Source organism: Cebus imitator, unplaced genomic scaffold (genome assembly GCF_001604975.1).
Source record: "Cebus imitator isolate Cc_AM_T3 unplaced genomic scaffold, Cebus_imitator-1.0 Scaffold26, whole genome shotgun sequence".
NCBI lineage: Eukaryota > Metazoa > Chordata > Mammalia > Primates > Cebidae > Cebus > Cebus imitator.
Genome location: NW_016107341.1, coordinates 10,747,373 through 10,760,338, shown reverse-complemented (window position 1 = coordinate 10,760,338; position 12,966 = coordinate 10,747,373). Strand labels below are relative to the sequence as shown.

Sequence of the window (12,966 nt, the reverse complement as noted above, 5' to 3'; positions counted from 1 at the left end):
TGAGGTGGGCAAAATGAAGACTCATCAACAGAAAGTTGATAGAAAACTTTGAACACATGATCTCACCAACAAATTTCTATAAACTTTAAAACTACATATTTTAAAAAGTTTTTGGAATTAGCTGCTGGCATCTGGAATGTTGGGTAAATTGGCCTAGTTCCACAGGAGAAACAGGTGAGTGGCTGGGCTTAAAATGGAATCTGGACTTCAACAGAAGGGGTGGAGGAGCTGCTCTCTGTGGCTTCTAAAAGAGTCTCCCATCCCACAGCTGCACCCCAGTAAGTGTACATAGCCCGGTTAGAAAGAAGGGACAGTGTTCATTTGCAGTCATCATGGCCATTGTGTACAGACAGCCTGGATCTCACAGGGGAAACATTCCCCCCAATTCTATCTCCCATGAAGTTATCTGATTCTTGAGAGTAAACTGCCAGTAAGCACCCAATTTGATTCTGATTTTCACTGGACAGAGAGACTACTTTCTGTAAATGCCGAATTAACAGCAGTCAGGAAACTCAACTTATGCTTTTTATTGGTCAAAGAATTTATCTAGCTTAAAGTAAGATTCTAGCACTGAATTGAAGAACTATGTATAAATTTTGAAACTGAGTGAATGGGAATGGGAACGAAAAAGATGAAGAATATAAACTGTGAACTTTAGGAAAGGTAAAGATAAGCAAAGCAACGCAGCTGCTAGGGACAAAAAGTATAAAAAGAGCCTGAAACAGATGCTAAAAAGCACATGTATTTCAAAACATTTTTGATTACTGACACAACTTGAAAATCTTAACTAGGTAAATAAGAAATCTAGCCACTTAGAAATCCGTAAAGACATTTTAAATGAAGTATTGAGTAAATACATGCCAAACACATTGGTAGAGAGATTCCAAATTTGTTTGGAGGTGTCGTGAGTAAAAACCTGTTACAAAATAAATTCAGTATCTGGAAATTTTTACCTAAAGAATTAGTAAGCTGGTTGAAAGACGTAATCAGGAAGCCAAGAGGAACAGTAATATATGTCTATTGTGTAAATATGGCTTGTTAAGCTCACATGTTTTACTTACTGTCTCTCTAACATAGAAATGATCCAAGCAGCGTCCCAGAGGAAATGCTATATCATTTCTGGAACCTGAAACATGAGTGAGTTTCTGCAAGGAATGCTGTTAGAGGAAAGTGTGCTGATGAAAGCAGTGTGAGAAAAAGTTTAGTGACCACATATTCTTGGTCTCAACTCTTCTAGGCAGAAGCAGAGGCTAGAGACCAGTAACAGGTGGTGCTCTAAGAGGGAGAGGCCCATAGGAACATAAAATCAGTCGATGTCCCCACATATTGAATACCATAGAATGGGGACCATCATGCAAAACCCATTCAAATTACAAAGAGAAAATTATGACCACAATAATTTAGGGTACTATTTTATTTTTTCTGCTCTAGTCCTTATTTAATTTTTCTGATGGATCAAGAAACAAAAAATAAGAACCTAGACAAATTAAGAAGGTAATTGCCTTCATTTGTTTGTGTTGCTATAAAAAAAAAAAAAAAAACACCTAAGTCTGGGTAATTTGTAAAGAGGTTTATTTGGCTCCCACTTCTGCAGGCTGTACAAGAAGTGCAGTGCTAACATTTGCATCTGGTGAGGGATTCAGGCTGCTTCCACACATGGCAGAAGCAGAAGGGGAGCCAGTGGGTACAGAGATTACATGGTCACAGAGGAAGCAGGAGAGAGGGCATGGAGGTCCCAGGCTGTTTCTAAGAACCAGCTCTCAGGAAAACTAATAAAGCAAGAACTCATTCATTACCTCAAGGACAGCACCAACAGGCCATTTATGCAAGATCCACTCTGATGACCCAAACATCTCCCATTAGGCCCCATCTTCAGCATCAGGGAACAAATTTCAAAATGAGATTTGGAGGGACAAACATCCAATCTATAGCAGTAATTAACAGGCAAGATTTAATAGATAAAGATTATACTCTACAAATAAAATGTATATATATACACACACACATATGTATATTCCTTTCAGATGTCCAATAGACATTATGAAAATATGATCATGAACTAGGCTCAGAGACAGTCTCAAAAGATGCCAATAAAACATGATACCAAAATCAGGGGCTATAACAGTCATGTATTTCACTATTTAAAATTTTTAAACTTGTGTTTTGGGAGGAAAAACCTCCCTAAAGAAACAAAACATTAAAACAAATTTGAAGCAAGGGAATATTTTCAACACATATGACAGACTATATATCCTCAATATGTAAAGAACTCTTACAAATCAGTAAGTAAAAATGAAGCCACTTTAAAAATGGGCAAAGTCCATGAAAAGGCTTCACACGCACACACACACACACACACACACACACACACACACATACACATGCACACACACAAATATATACATATAAATAGCCAGTAAACATGAATAGTTTCTAAACTTCTTTGGTAATCAAAACAATGTAGATTAAGAAAGTATAGACATAAATTGGCCAAAATAAAAAGTATCTTCAAAGTTTGGTATTGACAAGTAGTAAGAATTGCCACCTCAGTCATTGTTAATGGTCTTGGTAAATTTAACTTGGTACAGTCTTTTTGGAGGGCAGCTTGACAGTTAAGTGTCAACTTTTTAAGTGTGCATTTGCTTTGACAAAGCAATTTGCTTTTAGGAATTTATCCCAAGGAAATAATTGGACACATGCACAAAGATGTGCAGGGATGTATATAATAGAAGTATTGTTTATAATAGTAAAAAATGAAAACCTCCCCCAATTTTTATAATTGAAAATTGGCTTGATTCATTAAAAATGAAAATTTCTCACCATATTTTTTCAATAGAGAAAGACGGCAATGAAATGTTGTGAAAAGGAGTAAAGCAGATTTACTGTTTTCAAAATTTTTTAAAAAAAAGAAACAAAAGTAGTACATGTGTGTATACATGAGAAAAACTATCTGGAAGTATTTTTACCAAAACGTGTCTCTACATTTTGTGGTTATCTCTAGAAGGTGAAATTGCACATTTTTACCTCTTAAAACAATGCTGCTGGCCGGGCGCAGTGGCTCACGCCTTAATCCCAGCACTTTGGGAGGCTGAGGCAGGCAGATCACAAGGTCAGGAGATCAAGACCATCCTGGCCAACATGGTGAGACCCCATCTCTACTAAAATACAAAAAATTAGCCGGGTGTGGTGGCAGGTGCCTTGTAATCCTAGCTACTCAGGAGGCTGAGGCAGGGGAATCGCTGGAACCTGGGAGGTGGAGATTGTAGTGAGCTGAGATCACGCCACTGCACTCCAGCCTGGGCGACAGAGCAAGACTCCATCTCAAAACAAAAAAACAAAACAACAATGACAAAAACCAATGCTGTTTTTATATTATCAGGTTGTTTTTTCCAAGAAGTGTGTGATTATTATAATCCACTAAATTAATATGGTTATTTCTGTTTTCAAAGGTAATAGTGTAGAAATAACAAGTGAGTTAAAATGCTGCCTTTAAGCCCACAATATCAACAAGTTTTTCCATCAAATCTAGTAAACATTTTTTTGATGATTACAAGAACATAACCAACAAAATGATGCTGTCAGAGAAGGTTAGATTCATTCACATCGTCTTCAGATAAATAGAACTTCTGAATGGTATCAAAACAAAAACAACATAGTATGGCTTTTCTGTTTTACTAGAAATTTGCTTTGCAGAGCTTTTTTTCTATGGGACCCTTGAAAATAATAGAATGTTGCTTAGGTTGCTAAAAAATGAAAATATGGATGTATTAGCTTCTCTTTTGGCACATGAATAGTGAGATTTCATTCATATTGCCTTATATATGAAACTGCTCTTAAAGAGATGGGCTCAGTTGTAAAAAATGGCTCACTTCCCTAGGTTGCTTGGCTGTTTGACATGAATTTGCTTGTAAGGAACTTTGTGGCTCAAGTATTCTCCCATTTGCTGTGGCTATGTGTGTCTGCCTTTCACATAAAAGAGCTTTTTTTCTGGAAATGGGAACGAGGCTCTGGGAAAATGCAGAAACTGATTTATTTAAGTGAAGATAACCTCAAAACCTTATTGGTATTCATTACAGCATTTAAGTAAGTAGTTTTGTTAAACTTGCCTACTCACCAGTTGAGAGACCTCACTCACATGTTTATTTTATTTCACAAACATTCTTTGAGAGCCTTTGACAGGCAGGACATAGCAGAAAGGACTTCAAAGGAGAAACCAGAAGGCCTAGTTTCTAGTGTTTTAGTAACTATGTGACCCTGGGGCCAGCAACTCAGCTTCTCCATTTTCCTTCTCCGTAACACAATCTTAAGGATCCCTGATGGTCTCCCAGAGGGTCTTGACTCAAAGGTCAAATGAGATAATCCAGCTGTTAGAAAATCACGATGTCTAAAACAATGTGCTTCTGTGAGTTGCAAGCCAGGTTCTGAGTGCTTTAGGGGATGCAGAGATGAATAAGATATGATCCCTCCCTGTGGACAGGCTTCAGACTTGATCAAGAAAACAGATCCTCAGCAATACATGAGATTAAGCTAGGGAGAGTGAGGCAAAGAAGCTGCAGTATGGACTAAGCAGAGAACTGTGGAGACTCAAATTCCACTGTGCTCTTACCCATTTGGCCAGTGTCATAGCCTACTAGCCTTCTTTAGAGGTGGAAATAAAGACGGCTAGAAAGGTAATCTTGTCCTAAGTGGAATTAAATTGAAATTAGATGTAGAAGCTTTAGTTTTGAGGCATCCTTGCAAGTCAATATAAATAAAGCTAAGCCTCCTGATTCCCAATGCCTTCTCTCTCCAGAATTTCTCCCAAAAATGCTGATGTGGGTTGTTCTTTTCTGTTCCTATGAATGTAACAGAAAAGAAGTCAGCTTCATGTTTGCCTTTATAAATATATCTTGATTTAGATAAGCAGCAAAGAGGAGCAGTTTTGTAAGTTAAAGGATCACAGTCTGTAAAATTGATAGTCTGTGAAAAAACACAGACCCAATATCACTGCCAGTCTTGAATAAACCAGAAACAATCAAGTGAACTAATGCTATGAATGGTCTGGAGTTTAAGATGCTTTTGCTTCAGATTAAGGGATCGGGATAGGTATCATATAGTACCATGAAGTATGACAGGTGTGTCACTTAGAAATGCATTCAGCTCTAGATTACAACAAACGCAACAAGAAAAGACTGACAATTACACAAATGAAAGTAAAGAGGTTTCTCTGTCATTTGTAACAAGCAGTCCTAGAATATGCAGTCCTGGGCTTGTGAGCACCTTAACAAGGCCGTTGGGGACCCAGGCTCTCTCTCTCACTTTTCTGTCCTACAATCTCGGCAGAGAGGTCTTTATCTGCATGCCTGTTCCATTATGGTCACAAGATGGCTGCTGCCCTCTAAAGAGGAAAGATGACCGTAGGAGCAATATGTAAAAGGGTGTGGCAGCCAATTCCATTGGTTCCCTTTTAAAATGCTTATAATGAAAGCCAAATGCATAAATTCACTTACCACCTTTTACTTATATCTCATTGGTGAGAACCCATTGCTGGACACGTGGCCACCCCTAGACCAATCACTGGAGAGTGACTTAAAGAAAAAGGCTGTGAATGCCAGCTGGATCAGCCCACACCGAAGCATTTGCAATAGGAAGTGGGAAACACCAAATAACTCTAGGCTCCTATTCTACCAGTTGAACGGCTGTATCTTAGCACCTGTGTCTTAGCACCTGTCTATATTGCTTCTAGATACAGGTGCTAGGCAAAAATTTTGTTGTCATTGTTTAACTGCCTTCATTTCACTTACTTAACCTATTATTTTACATAATTTTATCTCATTTCTTTCTTGGCATCTTGGCACCTTTAAAATCTGTTATCAGCTATTCTGAAATAGCTGACAGAGCACATGCCTCTCCTCAGCATTGAATACTTTCTCTCTTCAGCCAATTTCTTAGTTACATTTGTAATCATGTAAATATTAGGTGCAGGCAATATTTGCAAAACACAGCATTTCCTTCTGTTTCTGTATAGAATTGTGAGGACACGAAACCATCTCAGAAGGGAGAAATTTACAAGATGCTGATTGTAAAAATAATCCTAAATTATTTCAGAAAGGTTCAGGTGGGGAAATACTGTTCATGGCATGAGTGAGAAAGCATTGTTGGCTCTGTCATTTGCAGACCCTCTCTCCCATGTACTACCAGGCACTATTAGGTTTTCTCCTCAGATGCCCAGGAGACTGGTGTATCTTTAAAGCAAATAATTTAAATGAAGGCTAGTTGGCTGCCTCTAATTTATCTTCCTCACAAAGGATGCTAGAAAGACATTTGACCCTTGAAGCTAAAAGCAATGCCTATTTCTCACAGAGAGAAGCATTTGGGATTTCTTTTGCCTACTTAAAGGACCCTAGAAGCATTATAGACAAGTGTGTGACTCTGTGGCTTACCACTATTTTCATTCTGTGTTGATTTCTTTTATTTTTCCAATATTGCTAAAAATTGCATTCTACAGCTTGATGTTTTCTAGATTGCATCCTGTGGATCCAAACACATAGCAGCAATCATGGTTTTATATTTTTAACATCAGAGTATCGTTGCATAGTAACTGAAAGTTAGTGATTTGTAAATTCACTATAAACAAAATTTATTCCAAAATGCAGTGTTTTTTCTCTCCCAGTCTTAGAGTAATAGAAAGACAATGATATAGTATATTGATTAAGAAACTTTAGAGTCAGGCAAAGCTGGTTTCCTGTTGAGTCGCCCATTTACTAGTCCCATTTTCTCATCTATTAAAAAGAAATAATTATTCCTACTACACAGAGTTACTGAAAGATGAAACTAAGGAAAGTAATGTGGGTATTGTGTCATAGGACATGGCCTAGATTCCGCAAATGGTAGACATCTTAAACAGTGATGATAAACACGTTGTGGCATTTGCTATCTCTTAACTGGATTTGTAAGACTAGCAGTATTGCAGATTACTTTTCTTTTTCTTTCATTGACCATTCAACTAAAGCAGAGGATTTTCCATTTTACTTCTCTACTTGGGCTTTTCCATTTTACTTCTCTATTCATTGTCCAATTGCAAAACCTTAGTTTTAAAACTGTTAAACAGTAATTATTTATTGTTGGGGAAAGCTTATATTTTATAACCTTGAGTTTAAGCCAATAGTAATGCTCTGTCTTTACAATATTCCATCATTAAATGACATCTTAATCTCTGCAAGAAGCAAACCAGAATAGTTATCTTTATTTGGCTGATTCAGCAAAAGGTAAATAAGAAACCTTATTAAATATCTCAACGATTTCACAGAGAATTGCCTTAGCTTTTTTGTCTACATCAGCTATGCCCTCTGACTAACAGGTTTCCCACTGACTAATAGGTTTACTAATAGTGGTACTGAAACTGCTTCAGAATAGCAGAAACAAGCACTGTGATGGACAAACCTTAGTGTGACTGACCCTGGGAATATTTATATTGACCCATGGAACTACAATAAAATGTGTCTATATTTTAATCTTCTCTGATAGATTACAAATTTCTGAGCAGCTTTCTCTAAAAAAAATTAATTTGCTTGCCTTCAAATAGTTTACAAGTACACCGTACTCAATTGGGACCTAGTAAGACGTGAATTTTACTGATTTGAGACACAGCCATTAAAACTACCTTATGAAATTTTCAGTACTTAACCCATGAGTATTAAAGACCATTTGAAAAATAAGGAAAATATAAAGAAAATTGTAAATCACAAATTTCCTGCCACCAAACACAGCTACCACAAACATTCTGGTGAATTTCCTTCCTGCATAATTGTATGGATTTTTAAGACTTATTTCATCATATACATTTTAACGTGATTATATTATCTTTATAAATATTTGAAATATGAACGTTCTGTCAAGTGCTTTACCAGTTTACTTAAATTAAGCCTTCCATTTTGACATTGACACTGTTACAATTACTATTAGAAGTAATCCTGTAATACTTTTCATATTTTATAAAACTGTCTCTAAATTTAGAATTATTTTCTTAGGATAGATTTCAAGAAGTAAGATTAATAAGTCAAATTTATACTCACAAGCAATATATAAGCAGATACCAAATTTTAGGTACATTTGACAACTACAGATACTAACCTCTTTTTAAAAAAAGTTACATCTTTGAAAAATTGTTTCAAATTGCATTTATTAGGTCGACTGAAATCCATTCTAGAACTTGTCAAGGTTTAAATAAGTAAAACTATTTTAGCATATAGTGTAAAGAATTTTCTCTAACACACTGTGTTTAGAATTTTCTGATTTCCACATCTGTCTCTTCCAGTTTTACAGGAGATTCTAAAGTTGCCTCAAGTATGCGCTATGTGGAAACACAATCAATGCAGATAGGAGCATCCTATATGATTCAGTTCAGTTTGGTGATGGGATGTGGCCAGAAATACACTCCACACATGGACAACCAGGTGAAGCTGGAGTACTCAACCAATCACGGCCTCACCTGGCACCTCGTTCAAGAAGTAAGTCTAGTATCCCTAAAACTTGTGACGGGTAACTTTCTGCCTTTTACATAGGAAGCCAAAAAACAAAAAAATTACAGTTCTAGAAGTTTAGGTTTGGTTGAAAAGAAACAGTGTTATTTAATATTTGCAACTTAGAATTGACATAAAGTCAGCAAAGGATTACAAGGATGCTACATTCTTCATGACAGATACTAAAGGGTAATTGGAAACAAAAAATAAATGGAAATAACTTTCAAAACTGGCTACCCTCAAATGATGCTTTTAGTAGTATTGTCTCTAACCCTCTTTCTTTATAAATGTGTCCCTTTTTCCCTATAAGGTGTCTTCATCTGTCTCCACCTGTAGGTAGGCCATATTAAGAATGTGGTATCTTTTGTCTTTAGAAACAAAGAAGAAATATATAAATCTTGGAATAAAATTCATATATATCTTAGCAATCTGCCACTGCAATAAATGAATAAACGTTATAGTGAATAAAATAATTTTTACCAAGTGCCAATGTTATGATAACAGGCCTAAAAATAAAATCCTAATCCATTTCTATATGTACGTGTGAATATTGGGAAATATTCAATTTCATTATGGCACCTTATTTGAAATTATTTCTTAAATAATTTTAAGACTTTCTATGAAGTTTTAGCTTCATGGAGAGAAAAATCATGGATTGTTTCCATATCACAAATGGTTAAGATCATGACATTAGATTTCTCTAAGGTCTTTTTCACTGAAAGTGGGTGAGTAAACATATTTCACCTGAGGAAAACAGACACTGAGTGTGATTTTTGCCTAACTTTCTTTTAGGAATGCCTTCCAAGTATGCCAAGTTGTCAGGAATTTACATCGGCAAGTATTTACCATGCCAGTGAGTTCACACAGTGGAGAAGAGTCATAGTGCTTCTTCCCCAGAAGACTTGGTGAGATGACATCTTTAGATATGTCTGTCACTTTCACTTTGACTATCCCTTTTGCTTCAATTCTATCTCTCTTGATTCAAGTATGACTTGAATATGAAGGCAAGTTAAGCACAATGGCAAGATGTATGTTCTTTTTATTTCTTTATCAAAAGACCAAAACTTTTCATTTGTATGAAGGACATTTGAAAAATAGAGCTAATGACAAGTATGAAATATGGTTTCCAAACTGTCCTAGCTTTCTCTGACCTTCCTACTTGCCCCAGATTTTTCTTTTTAGGGAGGACTCAATGAGATGGTTACTTTCAGTTTAACGTTCAAAAGCAGAAATAGGAATATAGAAATTCAAGTAATTTGGATTGCAAAACTGTTTTCTCACAGCAAAGCCCTACTTTTTAAATATTTTTTATATCAAAAGCTTAATACACACTTTTTCTTTTTTTATTATACTTTAAGTTCTGGGGTACATGTGCAGAATGTGCAGGTTTGTTACATAGGTATACACATGCCATAGTGGTTTGCTGTACCCATCACCCCAGCATCTATGCTAGGTATTTCTCCTAATGCTACCCTTCCCCTAGCTCCCCACCTCAGACAGGCCCTGGTGTGTGATGTTCCCCTTCCTGTGTCCATGTGCTCTCATTGTTCAACTCCCACTTATGAATGAGAACATGCAGTGTTTGGTTTTCTGTTCTTGTGTTAGTGTGCTGAGAATGATGGTTTCCAGCTTCATCCATGTCCCTGCAAAGGACATGAACTCATTCTTTTCTTTGGCTGCATAGTATTCCATGGTACATAGGGGCCACATTTTCTTTATCCAGTATATCATTGATGGGCATTTGGGTTGGTTCCAAGTCTTTGCTGTTGTGAGCAGTGCTGCAATAAACATACATATGCATCCCAGTAATGGGATGGCTGGGTCAAATGGTATTTCTGGTTCTAGATCCTTGAGGAATTGCCACGCTGTCTCCATAATGGTTGAACTAATTTACACTCCCACCAACAGTGTGAAAGCATTCCCATTTCTCCACATAGTCTCCAGCATCTGTTTTTCCCTGACTTTTTAATGATCACCTTTCTAACTTGTGTGAGATGGTATCTCAATGTGGTTTTGATTGGCATTTCTCTAATGACCAGTGATAACAAGCTTTTTTTCATAGGTTTTTTGGCTACATAAATGTCTTCTTTTGAGAATTGTCTGTTCATATCCTTTGCCTACTTTGTGATGAGGTTGTTTTCTTCTTGTAAATTGTTTACATTCTTTGTAGATTCCGTATATCAGCCCTTTGTCAGATAGATAGATTACAAAAATTTTCTCCCATTCTGTAGGTTGCCGGTTCACTTTGATGATAGTTTCTTGTGCTGTGCAGAAGCTCCTTTAATTTAATTAGATCACATTTGTTAATTTTGGCTTTTGTTGTCATTGCTTTTGGTGTTTTAGTCATGAAGTCTTTGCCTATGCTTATGTCCTGAATGGTATTGCCTAGGTTTTCTTCTAGGGTTTTTATGGTTTTAAGTTTTACCTTTAACTCTTTAACTCATCTTGAGTTAATTTTTCTATAAGGTGTAAGGAAGGGGTTCAGTTTCAGCTTTCTGAATATGGCTAGCCAGTTTTCCCAACACCATTTATTAAGTAGGGAATCCTTTCCCCATTGCTTGTTTTTGTCAGGTTTGTCAAAGATCAGATGGTTGTAGATATGTGGTGTTTCTGAGGCCTCTGTTCTGTTCCATTGGTCTATATGTCTGTTTTGGTACCAGTACCATGCTGTTTTGCTTACTGTAGCCTTGTAGCATAGTTTGAGGCCAGGTAGCTTGATGCCTCCAGTTTTGTTCTTTTTGCTTAGGATTGTCATGGCTATGCGGGTTCTTTTTGGTTCCTTATGAAATTTAAAGTAGTTCTTTTTTAATTCTGTGAAGAAAGTCAATGGTGGCTTTATGGGAATAGCATTGAATCTATAAATTACTTTGGGCACTATGGCCATTTTCACAATATTGATTCTTCCTATCCATGAGCATGGAATGTTTTTCCATTTGTTTGTATCCTCTCTTATTTCCTTGAGTAGTAGTTTGTAGTTCTCCTTGAAGAGGTCCTTCATATCCCTTGTAAGTTGTATTCCTAGGTATTCTGTTCTCTTTGTAACAATTGTGAATGGGATTTCACTCATGATTTTGCTCTCTGTTTGTCTGTTATTAGTATATAGGAATGCTTGTGATTTTTGCACATTTATTTTGTATCCTGAGACTTTGCTGAAGTTGCTTATCAGCTTAAGGAGATTTTGGGCTGAGACAATGGGGTTTTCTAAATATACAATCATGTCATCTACAGAGATAATTTGACCTCCTCTTTTCATAATTGAATACCCTTTATTTCTTTCTCTTGCCTGATTGCCCTGGCCAGAACTTCCAATACTATGTCGAATAGGAGTGGTGTGAGAGGGCATCCTTGTCTTGTGCTGGTTTTCAAAGGGAATGTTTCCAGTTTTTGCCCATTCAGTGTGATATTGGCTGTGGGTTTGTCATAAATAGCTCTTATTATTTTTCCCCCATTTATTTATTTTATTGCATTTTAGATTTTGGGGTACATTTGAAGAACATGCAAAATTGTTGCATAGGTACACACATGGCAGTGTGATTTGCTGCCTTCCTCCCCATCACCTACATCTGGCATTTCTCCCCTTGCTATCTCTCCCCAGCCCCCCCCCCACCGTCCCTCCCCTATTTCCCCCCAACTGACCCCAGTGTGTAGTGCTCCCCTCCCTGTGTCCATGTGTTCTCATTGTTCAACACCCGCCTATAAGTGAGAACATGCGGTGTTTGATCTTCTACTCTTCTGTCAGTTTGCTGAGAATGATGGTTTCCAGGTTCATCCATGTCCCTACAAAGGACCCAAACTCATCGTTTTCTGATAGCTCTTATTATTTTGAGATACATTCCATTAATACCTAGTTTATTGAGAGTTTTTAGCATGAAGACCTGTTGAATTTTGTTGAAGGCCTTTTCTGTATCTATTGAGATACTCATGTGATTTTTGTCTTTGGTTCTGTTTATGTGATGGATTATGTTTATTGGTTCGCACATGTTGAATGGGCCTTGCATCCCAGAGATGAAGCCTACTTGATCATGATGGATAAGTTTTTGATATGTGGTTGCATTTGGTTTGCCAGTATTATTTTATTAAGGATTTTCACATCGATGTTCATCAGAGATACTGGCCTGAAATTTTATTTTTTTTATCATATGTCTGCCAGATTTTGGTATCAGGGTGATGCTGGCTTCATAAAATGAGTTAGGGAGGATTCCCTCTTTTTGTATTGCTTGGAATTGTTTCGGGAGGAATAGTACCAGCTCTTTTTACCTCTGGTAGAATTTGGCTGTGAATCCCTCTGGTCCTGGGCTATTTTTGGTTGGTAGGCTATTAAATATTGCCTCAATTTTATAACTTGTTATTGGTCTATTCAGGGATTCGACTTCTTCCTGGTTCAGTCTTGGGAGGGAATATACACTCTTTCCCTATTCACATTCTTTCAGTAGCACTAAAACTTATCCCCCAGGAAACAGAGGCC

General features: G+C 36.9%; 1 protein-coding gene across 1 annotated transcript in view; it reads left to right on the top strand.

Moving 5' to 3' along the window:
- The window catches only part of RELN (reelin), a 288,489-nt gene that overhangs the window by 130,609 nt on the left and 144,914 nt on the right, over positions 1 to 12,966 (top strand). Inside the window, exons 17-18 of the mRNA XM_017523146.1 lie at positions 8,297 to 8,489; positions 9,294 to 9,406. Coding sequence (XP_017378635.1) covers positions 8,297 to 8,489; positions 9,294 to 9,406 — 306 coding nt within the window. The remainder of the gene's footprint in view (positions 1 to 8,296; positions 8,490 to 9,293; positions 9,407 to 12,966) is intronic.